The sequence below is a fragment of the Leptonychotes weddellii genome, chromosome 4 (assembly GCF_054177405.1).
Source record: "Leptonychotes weddellii isolate Sample4059 chromosome 4, ASM5417740v2, whole genome shotgun sequence".
NCBI classification, from domain to species: Eukaryota; Metazoa; Chordata; class Mammalia; order Carnivora; family Phocidae; genus Leptonychotes; species Leptonychotes weddellii.
In genome coordinates this window covers 118,416,027-118,429,624 of record NC_138372.1, presented here as the reverse complement: position 1 = coordinate 118,429,624, position 13,598 = coordinate 118,416,027, and the positions used below count along the sequence as shown (strand labels likewise).

General features: G+C 38.0%; 1 protein-coding gene across 1 annotated transcript in view; it reads right to left on the bottom strand.

The window, feature by feature from the left end:
* Window positions 1-5,837: 5,837 nt before the first annotated feature.
* PI15 (peptidase inhibitor 15) overlaps window positions 5,838-13,598 on the bottom strand; it is a 77,187-nt gene continuing 69,426 nt past the window's right edge. Inside the window, exon 6 of the mRNA XM_031026931.2 lies at window positions 5,838-6,765. Coding sequence (XP_030882791.1) covers window positions 6,759-6,765 — 7 coding nt within the window. The 3' untranslated portion in view covers window positions 5,838-6,758. The remainder of the gene's footprint in view (window positions 6,766-13,598) is intronic.

The following is a 13,598-nucleotide window of genomic DNA, read 5'->3' as shown; positions in this document are numbered from 1 at the left end:
TAGCATTGTCAGGAACTGTCATGGGATGGGAGGCAGGGACACAATTCCAATAGTCTTCCCAACTTTTATACCACTTCAGCCCCATTTGGTAAATCAGAGAAATTGTCAGAAGCAAGTGGAAAGAAGGTTCAGAAAGGTAAAGAACAAAAAAAAATTACTTGTGAATTCAGTTATTATCTATTGAGCCCCCACTGTGTGCCACAAACTTTCCCAGGCACTTGGAATATATCACTGCACCAAGCAGACAAAAATCCATGTCCCCTTGGAGACTTTTGTGGTGGAGAAACACAGAGAATAGCACACATTGCACATCATCTTTAGTATCTAGCGTAGCTGAAAGGGCCCGTGGTGAGTGAAGAAGACAAACATTCATGTGCTGTTGTTTAAACAGTATTTATAAGATCATCTTATTTTTCTAGTCTTTCAATATTTTTACTGCATGAAATGCTACTATATGCCAGAAACCAAAGGAGGAACAGAAAGGCAGGCTGCAAAAGCCTTCTGCCCATTCCATCTCCCACAGAACAGTCAGAATGCTAACAAAATAAACAGACAAAAAAGAAATAAAAGGAGGAAGGAAATGTAGGGAGAAAGGGTAGGGGAGAGAAGGGAGAAGGGAGGGAAGGAGAGAGGGAAGGAGAAAGAGAGGAAGGAGAGAGGGATAGGGGGAGTGATGGGGGAGGAGGACAGGAACAGAGGAAGGGAAAAAAAGGAGAAAGGAGTGACGGATGCATGGCAGGAGGGAGGGAATTAAGAAACCAAATCTGATTACATATTCCCTTGCACAGGACCCCACGGATGCTTCCCTTCACTCAGAATAAAATTCAGACTCTGTCTTGTTTACACAAGCCAGCATAATCTGGTCCCTGTTACCTTCACACTTCACACTAGTTCACTCTCCTTCTCACCTGAGGTGCACCAGCCACACTGCCTTTTTTTGTTTTGTTTTTAGTTTTGCTACCACCAAGTGTGTTTCTGAAGAAGGTCTGGTAGGAGGTATTCCCTGCACCTGAAAGAATATGCTGCTGGGTCTGCAGAGAGCTAGTTTATCAATGTCATTCAGATCTGAGCTCAAACGTCACCTCTCTGATCACTTATAAGCCGCTCTTTATTGTGCTACCTTATTTTCATTCTCTGTGGAGCCCTCTCAATATCTGTTATCTTTCTTACTTACAACTTTATCTACTTATCAACCCCTGCTAGAATCTAAGCTCCGTGAGATCGTAGATGTTGTCCACTTACAAAAGGGAAGCAGATATCATTCTCTCCTCACAGATTCCATTGTAAAAATGAGAAATACACCTAAATAACATCACTGAAAAACAAAAAATACCATTTGATAGGTACAAGTAGAGTTCAATGAGACACCTAAATTGATGGAAAAGTGATCTGCACTGGGACTTTCAGAAAATACTTCCTGAAATAAACAAGCAGATTTACGATAATATTTAAAGTACTAGACTTTGAATATAGGCAACGGGAGGGAAGAAGTTTTGTTCTGGGTTGAAAGGTCAGCAGAATTCCTAGTCTTGGAAAGGGCTACAAAACTGTTCCATGTTACCAAGAACAAAGCTCTCAGGAGGTCATAGTGAGAGTCACAGTTATGCATAGTCCATGATTTGAACTGAGAATGTCCTTCATAAGGAAGAAGATGCATAGATGCAAGGAAGAAGATCTGTTTCACATACATCCAAGGAAATGGCATAGTCCCAGCATCCATCAGAAGCTTCTCTAGGGGAGTAGTGAATACGTCTCATGATCTAGAAAACAGTGTGCTAGTGAAGGATCTAAATAGTTCGTCCACTGAATGAAGTGGCTGTTGACAACTCTCAATTTTCATTTACAATGTAGAATGGGAGGAACATGCCAATGAAAATAAAAATAAACGTTGGCAGTAGAAAAGAGGTAGAGAAGCAAAGAATTTGAATTTCTAAGTGGATAATCAGCATATCTATTGTTTTAAGCAATAGCTGTGAAGCACCTTCTATATGCGGGGAGGTAATCTCTAGTAGTGAACGAGGCAGATAAAGTCCTTGCCACAACAGGTACATTTTGGAGTGTAAAGACAAGAAATAAACAAGAAATAAATTTACTCAAAAATGAGTAAATATACAGTCTGTCCTATATTGGTGAGTGTGACTTCAACCCCTCTGACCCAGGACCAGGTTTGTTCCCCACAGAGCCCATGTGTAGCTCAAACTAGAATAATCAAAACTTCTATGAACATCTTTCCCGAACAAAGCTGGGAGAGTTGTTTTATAAATTTTTGCAACTTTTAAAAATTTGCCTCAAAACCTGATAAGAATCATTGCAATGCTTGAGATAATCCTATGAGATATATATATATATATAGTTCACAATGAGATATTCAAGATCATTTCTAATTTCTCTTCAGTCTGCCCCTTTTGCTACTGGCATGGATATTGGACACATTCTAAGGGAATTTAAGAATGTTTATGTAACATTAGTCCATGTTTCAGCTGAAGGACATGAAAAGTGACCACTCTTACAATATTTCCTTGGTTCTACTGTACACTCTTGAATCAGATGGACTTTTGTTTTAAACTACAGCATTTCTAATATTCATATGTCTTCAGTTTTGACTCTGGAGGTAGCATTCATGGGAAATGAGATTTTATCCTGAAGCTAATGAAGTACTCATATAGAACACAAGAAGTTGGACCATGAACAATTGGATCTGAGGTAAAATGTGATTGTATTAAAACAGAAAAACCTATCTGAAGAACATTCTGGAAAATTATCAAGAACTTTTGACATGGAGGGTGGGTTGTGGAAAAGGATAAATGCATTTATCCCTATGAAAAAATTATTTCTGTCTTCTCCATCTTGATTTTTCTGATAATATACGGAGTTCTCATTGGACAATATGTTTAATAGCATCATAAAATTAGAAATCATCCTAATTTTCTCATTTCCCTGCTGTTTCTGCCTCATTTTAAGCTAAACTTACTTCCAGTGTTGGTGCATTTATACTTTCCACGATTACTCACGCTGAGAAATATGACACTGTACAGCTTCTCAGGGCATGTATTTGCTCATGAGAGAGCCTGGAAAGAATAGATTCTGTTAAGCAAGAATAAAACATGTTTCTCCTTCTCTGAAATCCTTTGATTTTTGTGATTCTTTAAAAGTATTTTCTTTCTTTTGTCCCCAAAATAGACTATTTAAACTATATTTAAGATGTGGAACATAAGGGGGGCGCCTGGGTGGCTCAGATGGTTAAGCGTCTGCCTTCGGCTCGGGTCATGATCCCAGGGTCCTGGGATAGAGCCCCACATCGGGCTCCTGGCTCAGCGGGGAGCCTGCTTCTCCCTCTCCCTCTGCCTCTCTTCCTGCTCATGCTCTCTCTCTCTCTCTGTATCTCTGTGTCTCAAATGAATAAATAAAAAAAATCTTTAAAAAAAAAAAAGATGTGGAACATAAGGAATAGCGTGGAGGATCACAGGGGGAGGGAGGGAAAACTGAATGGGAAGAAATCAGAGAGGGAGAAAAACCATGAGAGACTCTTAACTATAAGAAACAAACTGAGGGTTGTTGAAGGGGAGGTGGGTGGGGAGTGGGGTAACTGGGTGATAGGTATTAAGGAGGGCATGTGTTGTGATGAGCACTGGGTGTTATACACAACTAATGAATCTTTGAACACTTAAAAAAAATTCCCCATCTTATAAAAAAAAAAAAGAATGTTACTAACTATAGAATTTATTGAAGCAGGACATAAAGCCATTATAGTTTATGGAACTCTATTTACTGTAGTTCACTCTGCAGAACAAGTATAGAGCAGTTCACAGTTTCCCCCTTCCTATTAACAATTCAGTGGAAAAATATGCAATAAAAATTGAAATAATTAAGTGAAACAATGACTGTGGAATTCAGATTTTAGAGAAAGATGTTTCTCCAAAAGGGCAGTGTGGATGGCAAGCACTTAGTTTTCTTTGGACATGACTTAATGTCTTTTGTTGTCTTCATAAAGTTGCAGTTAAACCAATGGCTTCCATATTGCTACAGGGAACCACACTAACCGAGAAATCACCAACGAATATTTGGAGGGGACTCTGTAGCTCTGAGAGATTCTAGAACTCATAATTAGCAGTCCTACAGAAAAGTTCTAAACAAAGCCACACTTACTTGTTTGTGTTATTCTGCAAAGGCTTGTGATCTCCAAGGGCAGACACAGCTGTTGTGGAACAAAATGGCTACACAAATTACAAAGAAGTGTTAAGAAGCTTATATATGTAAAGCCAATGTGTTTCACCTATGACTATCATCTAGTACCACTGTATGGGCAGTTATAATAACAAATAAGTAAAAAAAGAAAGAAAGAAAGAAAGAAAGAAAGAAAGAAAGAAAGAAAGAAAGAAAGAAAGAAAGAAAGAAAGAAAGAAAGAAAGAAAAAGAAAGAAAGAAAGAAAAAGAAAGAAAGAAAGAAAAGGACGGAGAGGGAGAGAGACAGAGACAGAATGAGAACCACATCAAGCTCACTGGCCCATGAAGATAACTTCTGTGAGTAAGTGAATATATTACAGGTGGCTATACAAAAGTGAACAAAGCTGCCCTGGAAACAGTGAGTTGTTACATTTGTTATCACCTTTGTGTTCAGGTCAATAATAAATGTATTTTCTCAGGGACAATGAGGTCTTGAGTTCTGGTATAGCAGAAAGGACAATAGACTTGGCATCAGAAAATCCATTTCAAAAATCTACCTTGGCCAATACCACTGTGCCTCTTGTTTTCTCAACTGTGAAATAAACCTAATAAAACTGCCTGGGATTCCATCTCTCCCACATCTCATTTATCTGGCTCCACTGCAATCACACTGTTGTTGCTTCCTCCTTTCTCTCCTACTTTGTATAATAGGCTCCTAACTAGACTCTGCATATTCTTCTAACATATTCTCCACCAACTTTCTAAAGCACGAATATGAATATGCCACACCCTCCATTCTTTACTTCTACCCAAAGTTAAGATATTAGGAATTTTAATCATCCAAACAATAGTTATGTATTGATATGGAAAAAACTCTTAATTGAGAGCTGACACCATATTAACTCTTAGAGACAGAATTTTCTTGCTTTGGAAGATGCCTTGTTGCCCTAAGATAGCAGTTCTCGTATGTTCTCGTATTATGAGCCCTTACACACTTAAAAAGTATTGAGGACCCCAATGGGCTATTATTTCTTTGTGTTATACTTATCCATCTTTACTGTATTCCAAATTAATCCTGAAAGCTTTTAAATAAAACAAAAAGTATAACCAAACATTCCATTACCATGAGAAGGATGCTGTCATCTCATGCCTGTAGCACCTAGAAAACTCCACTTCACCCTCATGAGACAATGAAAATGAGAAGGCACATCATTTCTTAGTAATACAATGAAAATAGTTTTGACCTTGCAGAACCCCTGATGACCACATTTGCAGAATTGTTGCTCTGAGAGCAAAAGAATCCCAGAAATTCATAGGAATCTGGGGAGGGTTTCAGTCTTCCACAGGCCATGGAGTTAGTAGTCCTTCTGAGCACACTTTCCAAGATCCTAAAAGGCTAGAAAGCCCTCAAATGGCATAGGGGTTAGGTTTATGTATACGATAATACATTGGAAATAACACAGTAACCAACAATAATTGGATGATGAAATAATTTTATGGTTAAGCCAAATCAAAATGCTAAAAATTATGGTTTCAATGAATACTTAATGGAAAGTAAAGCACAAATACATTAAGAGAATAAAATAAGACTTAAATGATTTAATTCATATAATAAATGTAATATATACCATATAAAATACAAACAGAAAATACACTAGAGGGACATATATTTCAAATTGATTTTCTCTGGATATAGGTTAATGAAAGATTTTTCTGTCTTTATAGTTTCCCATATTTATTTACATTTCTACAGTAAATGTATATCAGAAAATTTATAAAATCAGAAAATAACTTTTAAAAGTTTTTTCATGTTTTACTGTTGTTTTGGGGGATATAATCCAAGCTGTTTAGCATTGCTCACCAGGCCACTGTGGTGGTTGCCCATCGTCCCAGCCCAAACTTCTCCTCTGTATCCAAAATGCACTCATCTTTAACAATACTGGCCTGTTCAGAACTCAGACCATGCTTCTTCATGACTCTGTACTTTTGCACACACTTCTCTGGATCTTGGAATCACTTACAACTTTTTCCATATGGTTAAACACTACCATTCAGTGCTTGGCCTGTCATTCCTTTTCTTCAAGAAATTTCTCCTCATGCTCCTATAGCAAACTTTGCGTGTGTGCATTTGTGTGTCAAGTTTTCTCTTTTTCCTTCTAAATGGAGAACTCCTTATAGGCAGGGACTTTATTTTTGTTGTTTTGTTTCCTGTTTGTTTGTTTGGTTTTGGTTTTTGGCTGTGTGTTTTGCTATAGCTAGTACTGAGAAGCAGATTCAGAGAGAGCATGGGGGAAGCTCAGGGAGGAACATGTTTCTCTGGAAAAGGTCTCCCAAGGGCTGCCTCTTCAACAATATTTGAAGTAACATTTTGCCATGTTTGTTGTTCAAACTGATTCACAAAATGGATGAAGCAGTATGAGATCCAGAAGTTGAGATATGTAGAGAAGGATTCAGGGGTTAGGCTTTTTAATGCATTTCTGATGAGACATTTTCGTGGTGTTCTCCTCTACACCCAACCATGGCTCACTTCCTCTGATCTTTAAACCTGGCAATGCTTTAAGAATGTATAAGTCCTCATGAAGCTTTCTTTTCTTTTAATACCTGGATAACAAATGAAGGAATGAATGGTGAGGGAAATTTAAACTATGATACATTATTGAAGCAAAGTGCATTGCAATAATATTCTACTGAAGTAGACATTTATGAATAATAGATAGCTGGAGACATTCCGGTAGCTGCTGTATTGTGAATAAACTGGATCATCAAATGGAAGGAAGATGCACAGAGAGAAAAACACTATTTAAAGAAACACTGAAGCACAACTTCACATTCTGGGCCATAGCTGAAGTCTGCCAGGAAACCTCAGCTGGAGACCAACTAACCCAGCACAGAGCAGTCCAAATTTGGATAGTCTAAGAGATACAATTCAGAGTAGGAAGTAGTGTCAGAAACCAGAGGACTTTCTTAACGATCTTCACCATAATGAAGAAAACACTTCTGAGCAGGGATCAAACCCAGTGTGTCAATCTCAGATGCAAAAAGCAATGTGAAACAAATACATGTATTTGTTTATAGGGGATTCAAACTTTTAGCACCATCTTTAGTTTTCATAATAATGGTAACATTTCTTCAGTAAAATTTTAGATAACACAAGGTTTCATCCATTACATTCCTGACTGGAAAGAAAATTCCAACCCATTGATTTAGAAGTCCATGATGAAAAATTTTAATATATATGTATTGAGCATAATAGTACAATTGTGGTTTTTCACTTCAACTTGTATCTGGGTCACTTAGCCACTTTGAATTTCAGTTTTGTTTTGTTTTGTTTTTTCTGTAAGTTGAGGAGTTGTTATAGATGAACTGTAAGGTAACTTCCAAGTCTAAACTTACTCTATGATTCAATGATGGACTTAATCATTCTTAATTCCATTTTGTTCTGACATGTTAAGAATTTGACCTCTTGGGGGAGGAAAGATAATTTTCAAATACCATTAAATCTGATTTAAAACCACAGACTCCAAAGAATTTATAATATATATGTAAAATAACCATATCTCTATCTTTATTCAATTGTTCTTTTATACTGGTCGGCTTGTTGTTTCAATATGTAAGCCTAATGGGGTTAATTAAGGACCTCAAATATAATTTGAAAATGTTTACAGACAGCACATATTAGGTTGCCAGTCCCATCTGTGGACATTGCTATGTTAATGACACAATATTTGTTTTAGAGGTCATAGTGCTATTTGCCAGGTTAAACATTTGTAATCTGGATCCAGCTTTAATATACCCTTTCAAAGAAAGCCACAGGCTGCTATACACTACATCAACAGTACTCTTCAATCGAACGGTTTGTCAGGATTACAGAGGCAACTAAGCCAACAATAACAGGCACCTTCCATGTGGATGCTAATTAGAATGTTGACATAGGAAAACCCCTTACTAGGGACAAGTTGGCGTTCAGTACTTGCAACCCAACATCAGGCTGAAGGCAAAGCTGTTAATAGAATTTGTCCCCAGAGTGACCAACGGCAGAGCACAAAGAGCTTCAGCCCTTTTTGTACCCTGCAGTGGTGGTGAGTGTGTGGTGTAAACTCCTGGCTGCACACTGTCTTCTGATGACCACACAGTGGTTAATTTGTATTTCTCTTCTCAAATATCATTTTTAAAGGTCACTTTTCTGTTTACTAAACTATACGTAGGTAAGCAATATCAGAATAGAGACCTAAGCGTGCATTGCTTTTGAGGTTCACTATCATCACACTTTTAAAATGATTTCAAGTATGTATTACTTTTATTGTACCTTCTATGGTATTCTAGATTTTTTTATTCATATACTGTCTCACCCTTTTGAGCTTAGCATAATTGCATGAACATCTCATTATCTCATCCACGTATTTAGCATTCCTATGATATAGGGAAGAGATGTTTTCAAAAAATTTGCAATGATATCGACACAGAAAATAAGACACAGAAAGAATTTGTCGAAGTTGAAAGATGAGTTGTAGCAGGATACAATAGCAATAGCAACAATAAAAACAAAAAGTAATGAAACAGAATATCAAAGGAGGTAAATGGTTTTTAGACTATGGCTACCAGATAACTTCTAAAATCTCAGAATCACAGCATATAAAGACAACTGACCAACCAACCATTATTAGGCATCTGTGTTATGCCTGGGTGTATTTGCTACTTTTATAGTACATTATTATCCTACTTATATTGAAAAATTAATCTTACTTGGCTATTGCCAAAGAGTAGAGTGTAAAATGACTTCCCTCTTATAATTGTCATGAAGTAAGTTCTATCTTTCAGTGTCTCTATGGTGACCAGACACTAAGATGGTCCAGATGATCCCGGTGTCTAGTCCCTTCTCCTTGGAGTGTGCATTAGCGTAGTGACTTGTTTCTAATAAACAGGCTATTCCGAAAGTAGCAGAATATCACTTTTGTGATTAGATGACATGAGATAGTAACATCAAAGCCTTCATGAAGCTAGCTGCCATGTGGAGAAGCCATATGAAACTGAGGGTGGCCTCCAGCCAATGTCCAGTGAGAAACTGAGGCCCTTAGGTCAGCAACCCTCAAGGAACTGAATCTTGCCAACAACCACATAGGCTTGGGTGTAGATCTTTCCCTAGGAGAGCCTTCATATGAGACCACAGCCTAACTGATGACTTAATTGCAGCCTCTGGGAAACCCTGAAGGAGAGAATCCAGATAAGCTGTGTCTGTTGTTTTAAGCCACTAAGTTTGTGGTAGTTTGTTATGCATCATTAGATACCCAATACTGTCTCTGACTTAGAGAAAATGTGTTTCAGGTTTGAGATTTATAATTTACTTCAAAGGATGCCTTAGCTTAATTGCTGGCACAGGATAACCCACAAGAATTTCACACCTTAAGGATATGCTAGTAAATAACCAGATACTAGAAATCACTGTTCATTTTAATGTCTGAATTAACTTCACAATAATTATCTATTGTCAACACCACTAGATGTTACATAAAATGCATTAAAATCTTCTTCATGTTAGCTATTCACAGCAGCTTTTTTCTGTATTGAAATATCTATTAAAGTAGAATATTTAACCTGGAAAAAATGATATTTCTTATCTGATTATAGCATATAAAAGTATAAGAATTAGAGATCAGATCAGTGAATTCATTCTGGGAATGTTATTTGTAGAAGTCAGTTTGTGTGTCATAATGTTGAACCTTAATCAAAACTATTATAAAGGCAGGGCACCTGGGTGGCTCAGTCGGTTAAGTGTCTGACTCTTGATTTTGGCTCAGGTCATGATCTCAGGCTTGTGAGATTGAGCCCCATGTGGGGCTCTGTGTTGGGTATGGAGCCTGCTTAAGATTCTCTATCTCCCTCTCCCTCTGACCCTACCCCCTCCTTCTCTTAAAAAACAAAACAAAACAAGGCTTAAAAACTGCAGTGAAAGTCCATGGCACTGTTTGGAATAATGAGGTTACCAGTGCTCTTAATTGCCATGTAACATAATATTCCTTAAATTTGGATCCAAATATAAATTCTGAAGCTTTACATCAACTCCCACATACTAATCTCAATATATAGTGATGAATTTGGAAAAGTTAACATTCATATTATTCACAAGATTTCTGACTTTACACTCTTGGATTGTATCAATGAACCACTATAACTTTTGTACATTAAGAGTACTTTTAAAAAACCTGTGGGGCGCCTGGGTGGCTCAGTTGGTTAAGCAACTGCCTTCGGCTCAGGTCATGATCCTGGAGTCCCGGGATCGAGTCCCACATCAGGCTCCCTGCTCAGCAGGGAGTCTGCTTCTCCCTCTGACCCTCCTCCCTCTCATGCTCTCTGTCTCTCATTCTCTCTCTCGCAAATAAATAAAATCTTAAAAAAAAAAAACCTGTTATTGCATCATACATGAGGACTCTTCATCATTTTATTATGCTAACTACACTTCCCTAAAATGAAGCCAGTTTCTTTATACCACCCATGACCTGCTCAAAATATTCCAGATGCACAATATGAGAGTTTATCCTCTTCCAGAATCCTGTCTAAGGAGATGGCTTATTTTGCTTGACCATGGCTTTCCTACATGATGCCACTGACTTCATGCAGGGCATTGACCTTGGGAACAGATAAACTTAGAACCCACTGTGTGGCCTCGGGCAAAAATGTCTTTTTTTTTTTTTTAAAGATTTTATTTATTTATTTGACAGAGAGAGAAACACACAGCGAGAGAGGAAACACAAGCAGGGAGAGTGGGAGATGGAGAAGCAGGCTTCCCGCGGAGCAGAGAGCCTGATGCAGGTCTTGATCCCAGGACCCTGGGACCATGACCTGAGCCGAAGGCAGACGCTTAACAACTGAGCCACCCAGGTGCCATGGGCAAAAAAGTCTCTTTACACTTTAGATTTCTGCTCTGCAGAACAACAACAAATAACAATAATCTTTGTTTTGAAGACTTAGAGTAAAGGTACAGGAGGGAAAATGATTTTTTAAAACAGAACTGACTGTAAAAAAGCAAGTGTATAATTTCTTTCCAGATGACTCTATCTATATCTATAAATATGAAAACATGAAAAACTCAAGGGACAATTGCAGAGAGGAAAACAAAAAGAAATCTGAACTTTTCTGCACAAAGAGAATAAATGGAAATTTTGGCATAAAGGCGAGCACATAAGAAAGGAGATGGATGTGGGACAAGAGAGGAGGGACCAAGGACACAGTGCTTCAGTGAAGAGGTGGGTGGCCATGGAGATCAGCAGAAAAATGCTGGGATCAAACAATTCCTCAGTAATGAGTATTGTGAAGTGATGCAAGTTAATCTTATTGCCCCCAAACTTAATAGATTCTCTTGCACACACAAATTCCTACTGTGGATATTGTCTGGGGACCACATCTAGCCATGGGAGTTTGGGGAAGGGGGATGTTGGGGAAGAGAACAGCTAATGGGATTCAATGAGCCACAACTGGGAATGGAAACTTGGAAGGAGACAGGGAGTCGGAGAAAGAACCGAGGGAAGTCACAAACTACCTGTAATTTAGGGAGATGAAACACCCCCAGGGAATATAGGAGAGAGAGTTTAAATGTTTATAAATCTCAAAGAATACAGTGACGCCCGGCTGATATCAATATTACTTAAAGATTTAAGATACCTGGAATAGAGCCCATTTCAGCACTTTGTTCTTGACTAAAACAAAAGCTAAGACAGTCTAAGGGAGTTTAAGAAATTACTTTCCCAGATTGTTGGAAATCAGTCAGACAAAATTAGAGAATTTGACTTACTAAAGAAATTCGCCTGTTTGGATTTGAATCATTTCTAATCATTAGATAGATATGTTAACTAACTCAATGTGGGGGAGTCCTATCACAATGTGTACATATATCAAATCATCACATTATACACTTTAAACATTTTAGTTTTATTTGTCAACTATACCTCAATAAAATAATAATAAAGAAAATAAAAATCAGTTATAATTATAATAGCTTATTATTCAGTTATACTCAGTATTATGTGTATACACACACATATAAGTATTAAGAACAAATTAAATGCACTGAAATTCTGTTATTAGTATGTTTACTAGGGAATCTATAACAGTCTCCTACATGTGGGCACTAGCTGTATTCTCTCCTGGAACGGCTCCTTCTCTTACTCCCTCCGTTCAAATCCTGTCCTATATGTGAGGCCTCCCCCAACTGCACTCTTTGAAATCGCAACGCTCACCTTCCCAGAATATGGCTCACCCCACTGCCTGCTTTATTAATTGATTTATTAATTCGCCTCCAAAGCATCTATCACTATCCAACATACTATGTGTGTTACTAATTTATTTATTTTTTGACAGTTTTGTCTCCATAACATAAGGTTCATGACCTTGACAATTTTATTCTTTTCTCTTCAAGGTTGTTTCTCTAACAGTTAGTACAGTGCTTGTCACTAGTAAGCATTCGGTGACTATTTGTTGAATAAATAAATGAATTACTGAATCCTTAACTAGGAATAACATTAGGAAATAACATATCCTCTGTTCTATTAGCCTTATTTTTGAGTTAATGTTATAGGTTTGGAGTTGCTTGCTCACCTGGTATGACATCCTCTACCTTTTTTCCACTGCATTCATCACGTTTTTGAAATGAGGCTTTGCTACAACAGGACATTCTCGTCATTTGCATTCATTTATTTTAAATTTACATTTAATTTTTTATTTTTTAAAATTGTTCACAATTCTACCACCCATTAACCGTTGACATCCATTTTTATTTTTTTCAAAGATTTTCTTTCTTTCTTTATTTTAGAGAGAGAGCATACGTGCATGCACAGGAGTGCAGGGAGGAACAGAGGGGATGGGGGAGGGACAAGCAGACTCTGGTGCTGAGCACAGAGCCCAACAGGCAGGGCTCCATCCCACAACCCTGAGATCACAACCTGAGCTGAAATCAAGAGTCCGATGCTCAACCAACTGAGCCACCCAGGTGCCCTTAAATTCACATTTTAAAGGTAAAGCCTTTTTGAGGATATCATTTTTAAAAGATATGTTTTATATGTGGTGACAAAGTTATTTTTTTAAACTGGGAGAATGGTTGTGCTGCTCAAGTTTATCCACTCTATTTTAAAGATATCGCAGGAGAATTTCCATGGCAGCGAGCACATCAGGGGTTTGCAGTACCAGCAAGGCCGTTGCGTAGAACAGCTGTTTATTTCCTTCCTGTCCCAGACAGATTCTCAGCTGCTGCCCCTGACACCTCTAAGCAACCGTTGCCCTCAGGTCTTCTACCTGGGAAGCTTTCTCCCTCTAAGACTACTCTGCTCCAGAGTCTCCCCCGGGCTCCTTCCCCTTCTATTATCAAGATTAGGGTAACACTACAGAAGCTTAAGCTTCAGGGACCCTCCCTAGCACAGGCCCCTTCCACGACCCGGGTTCCTAAT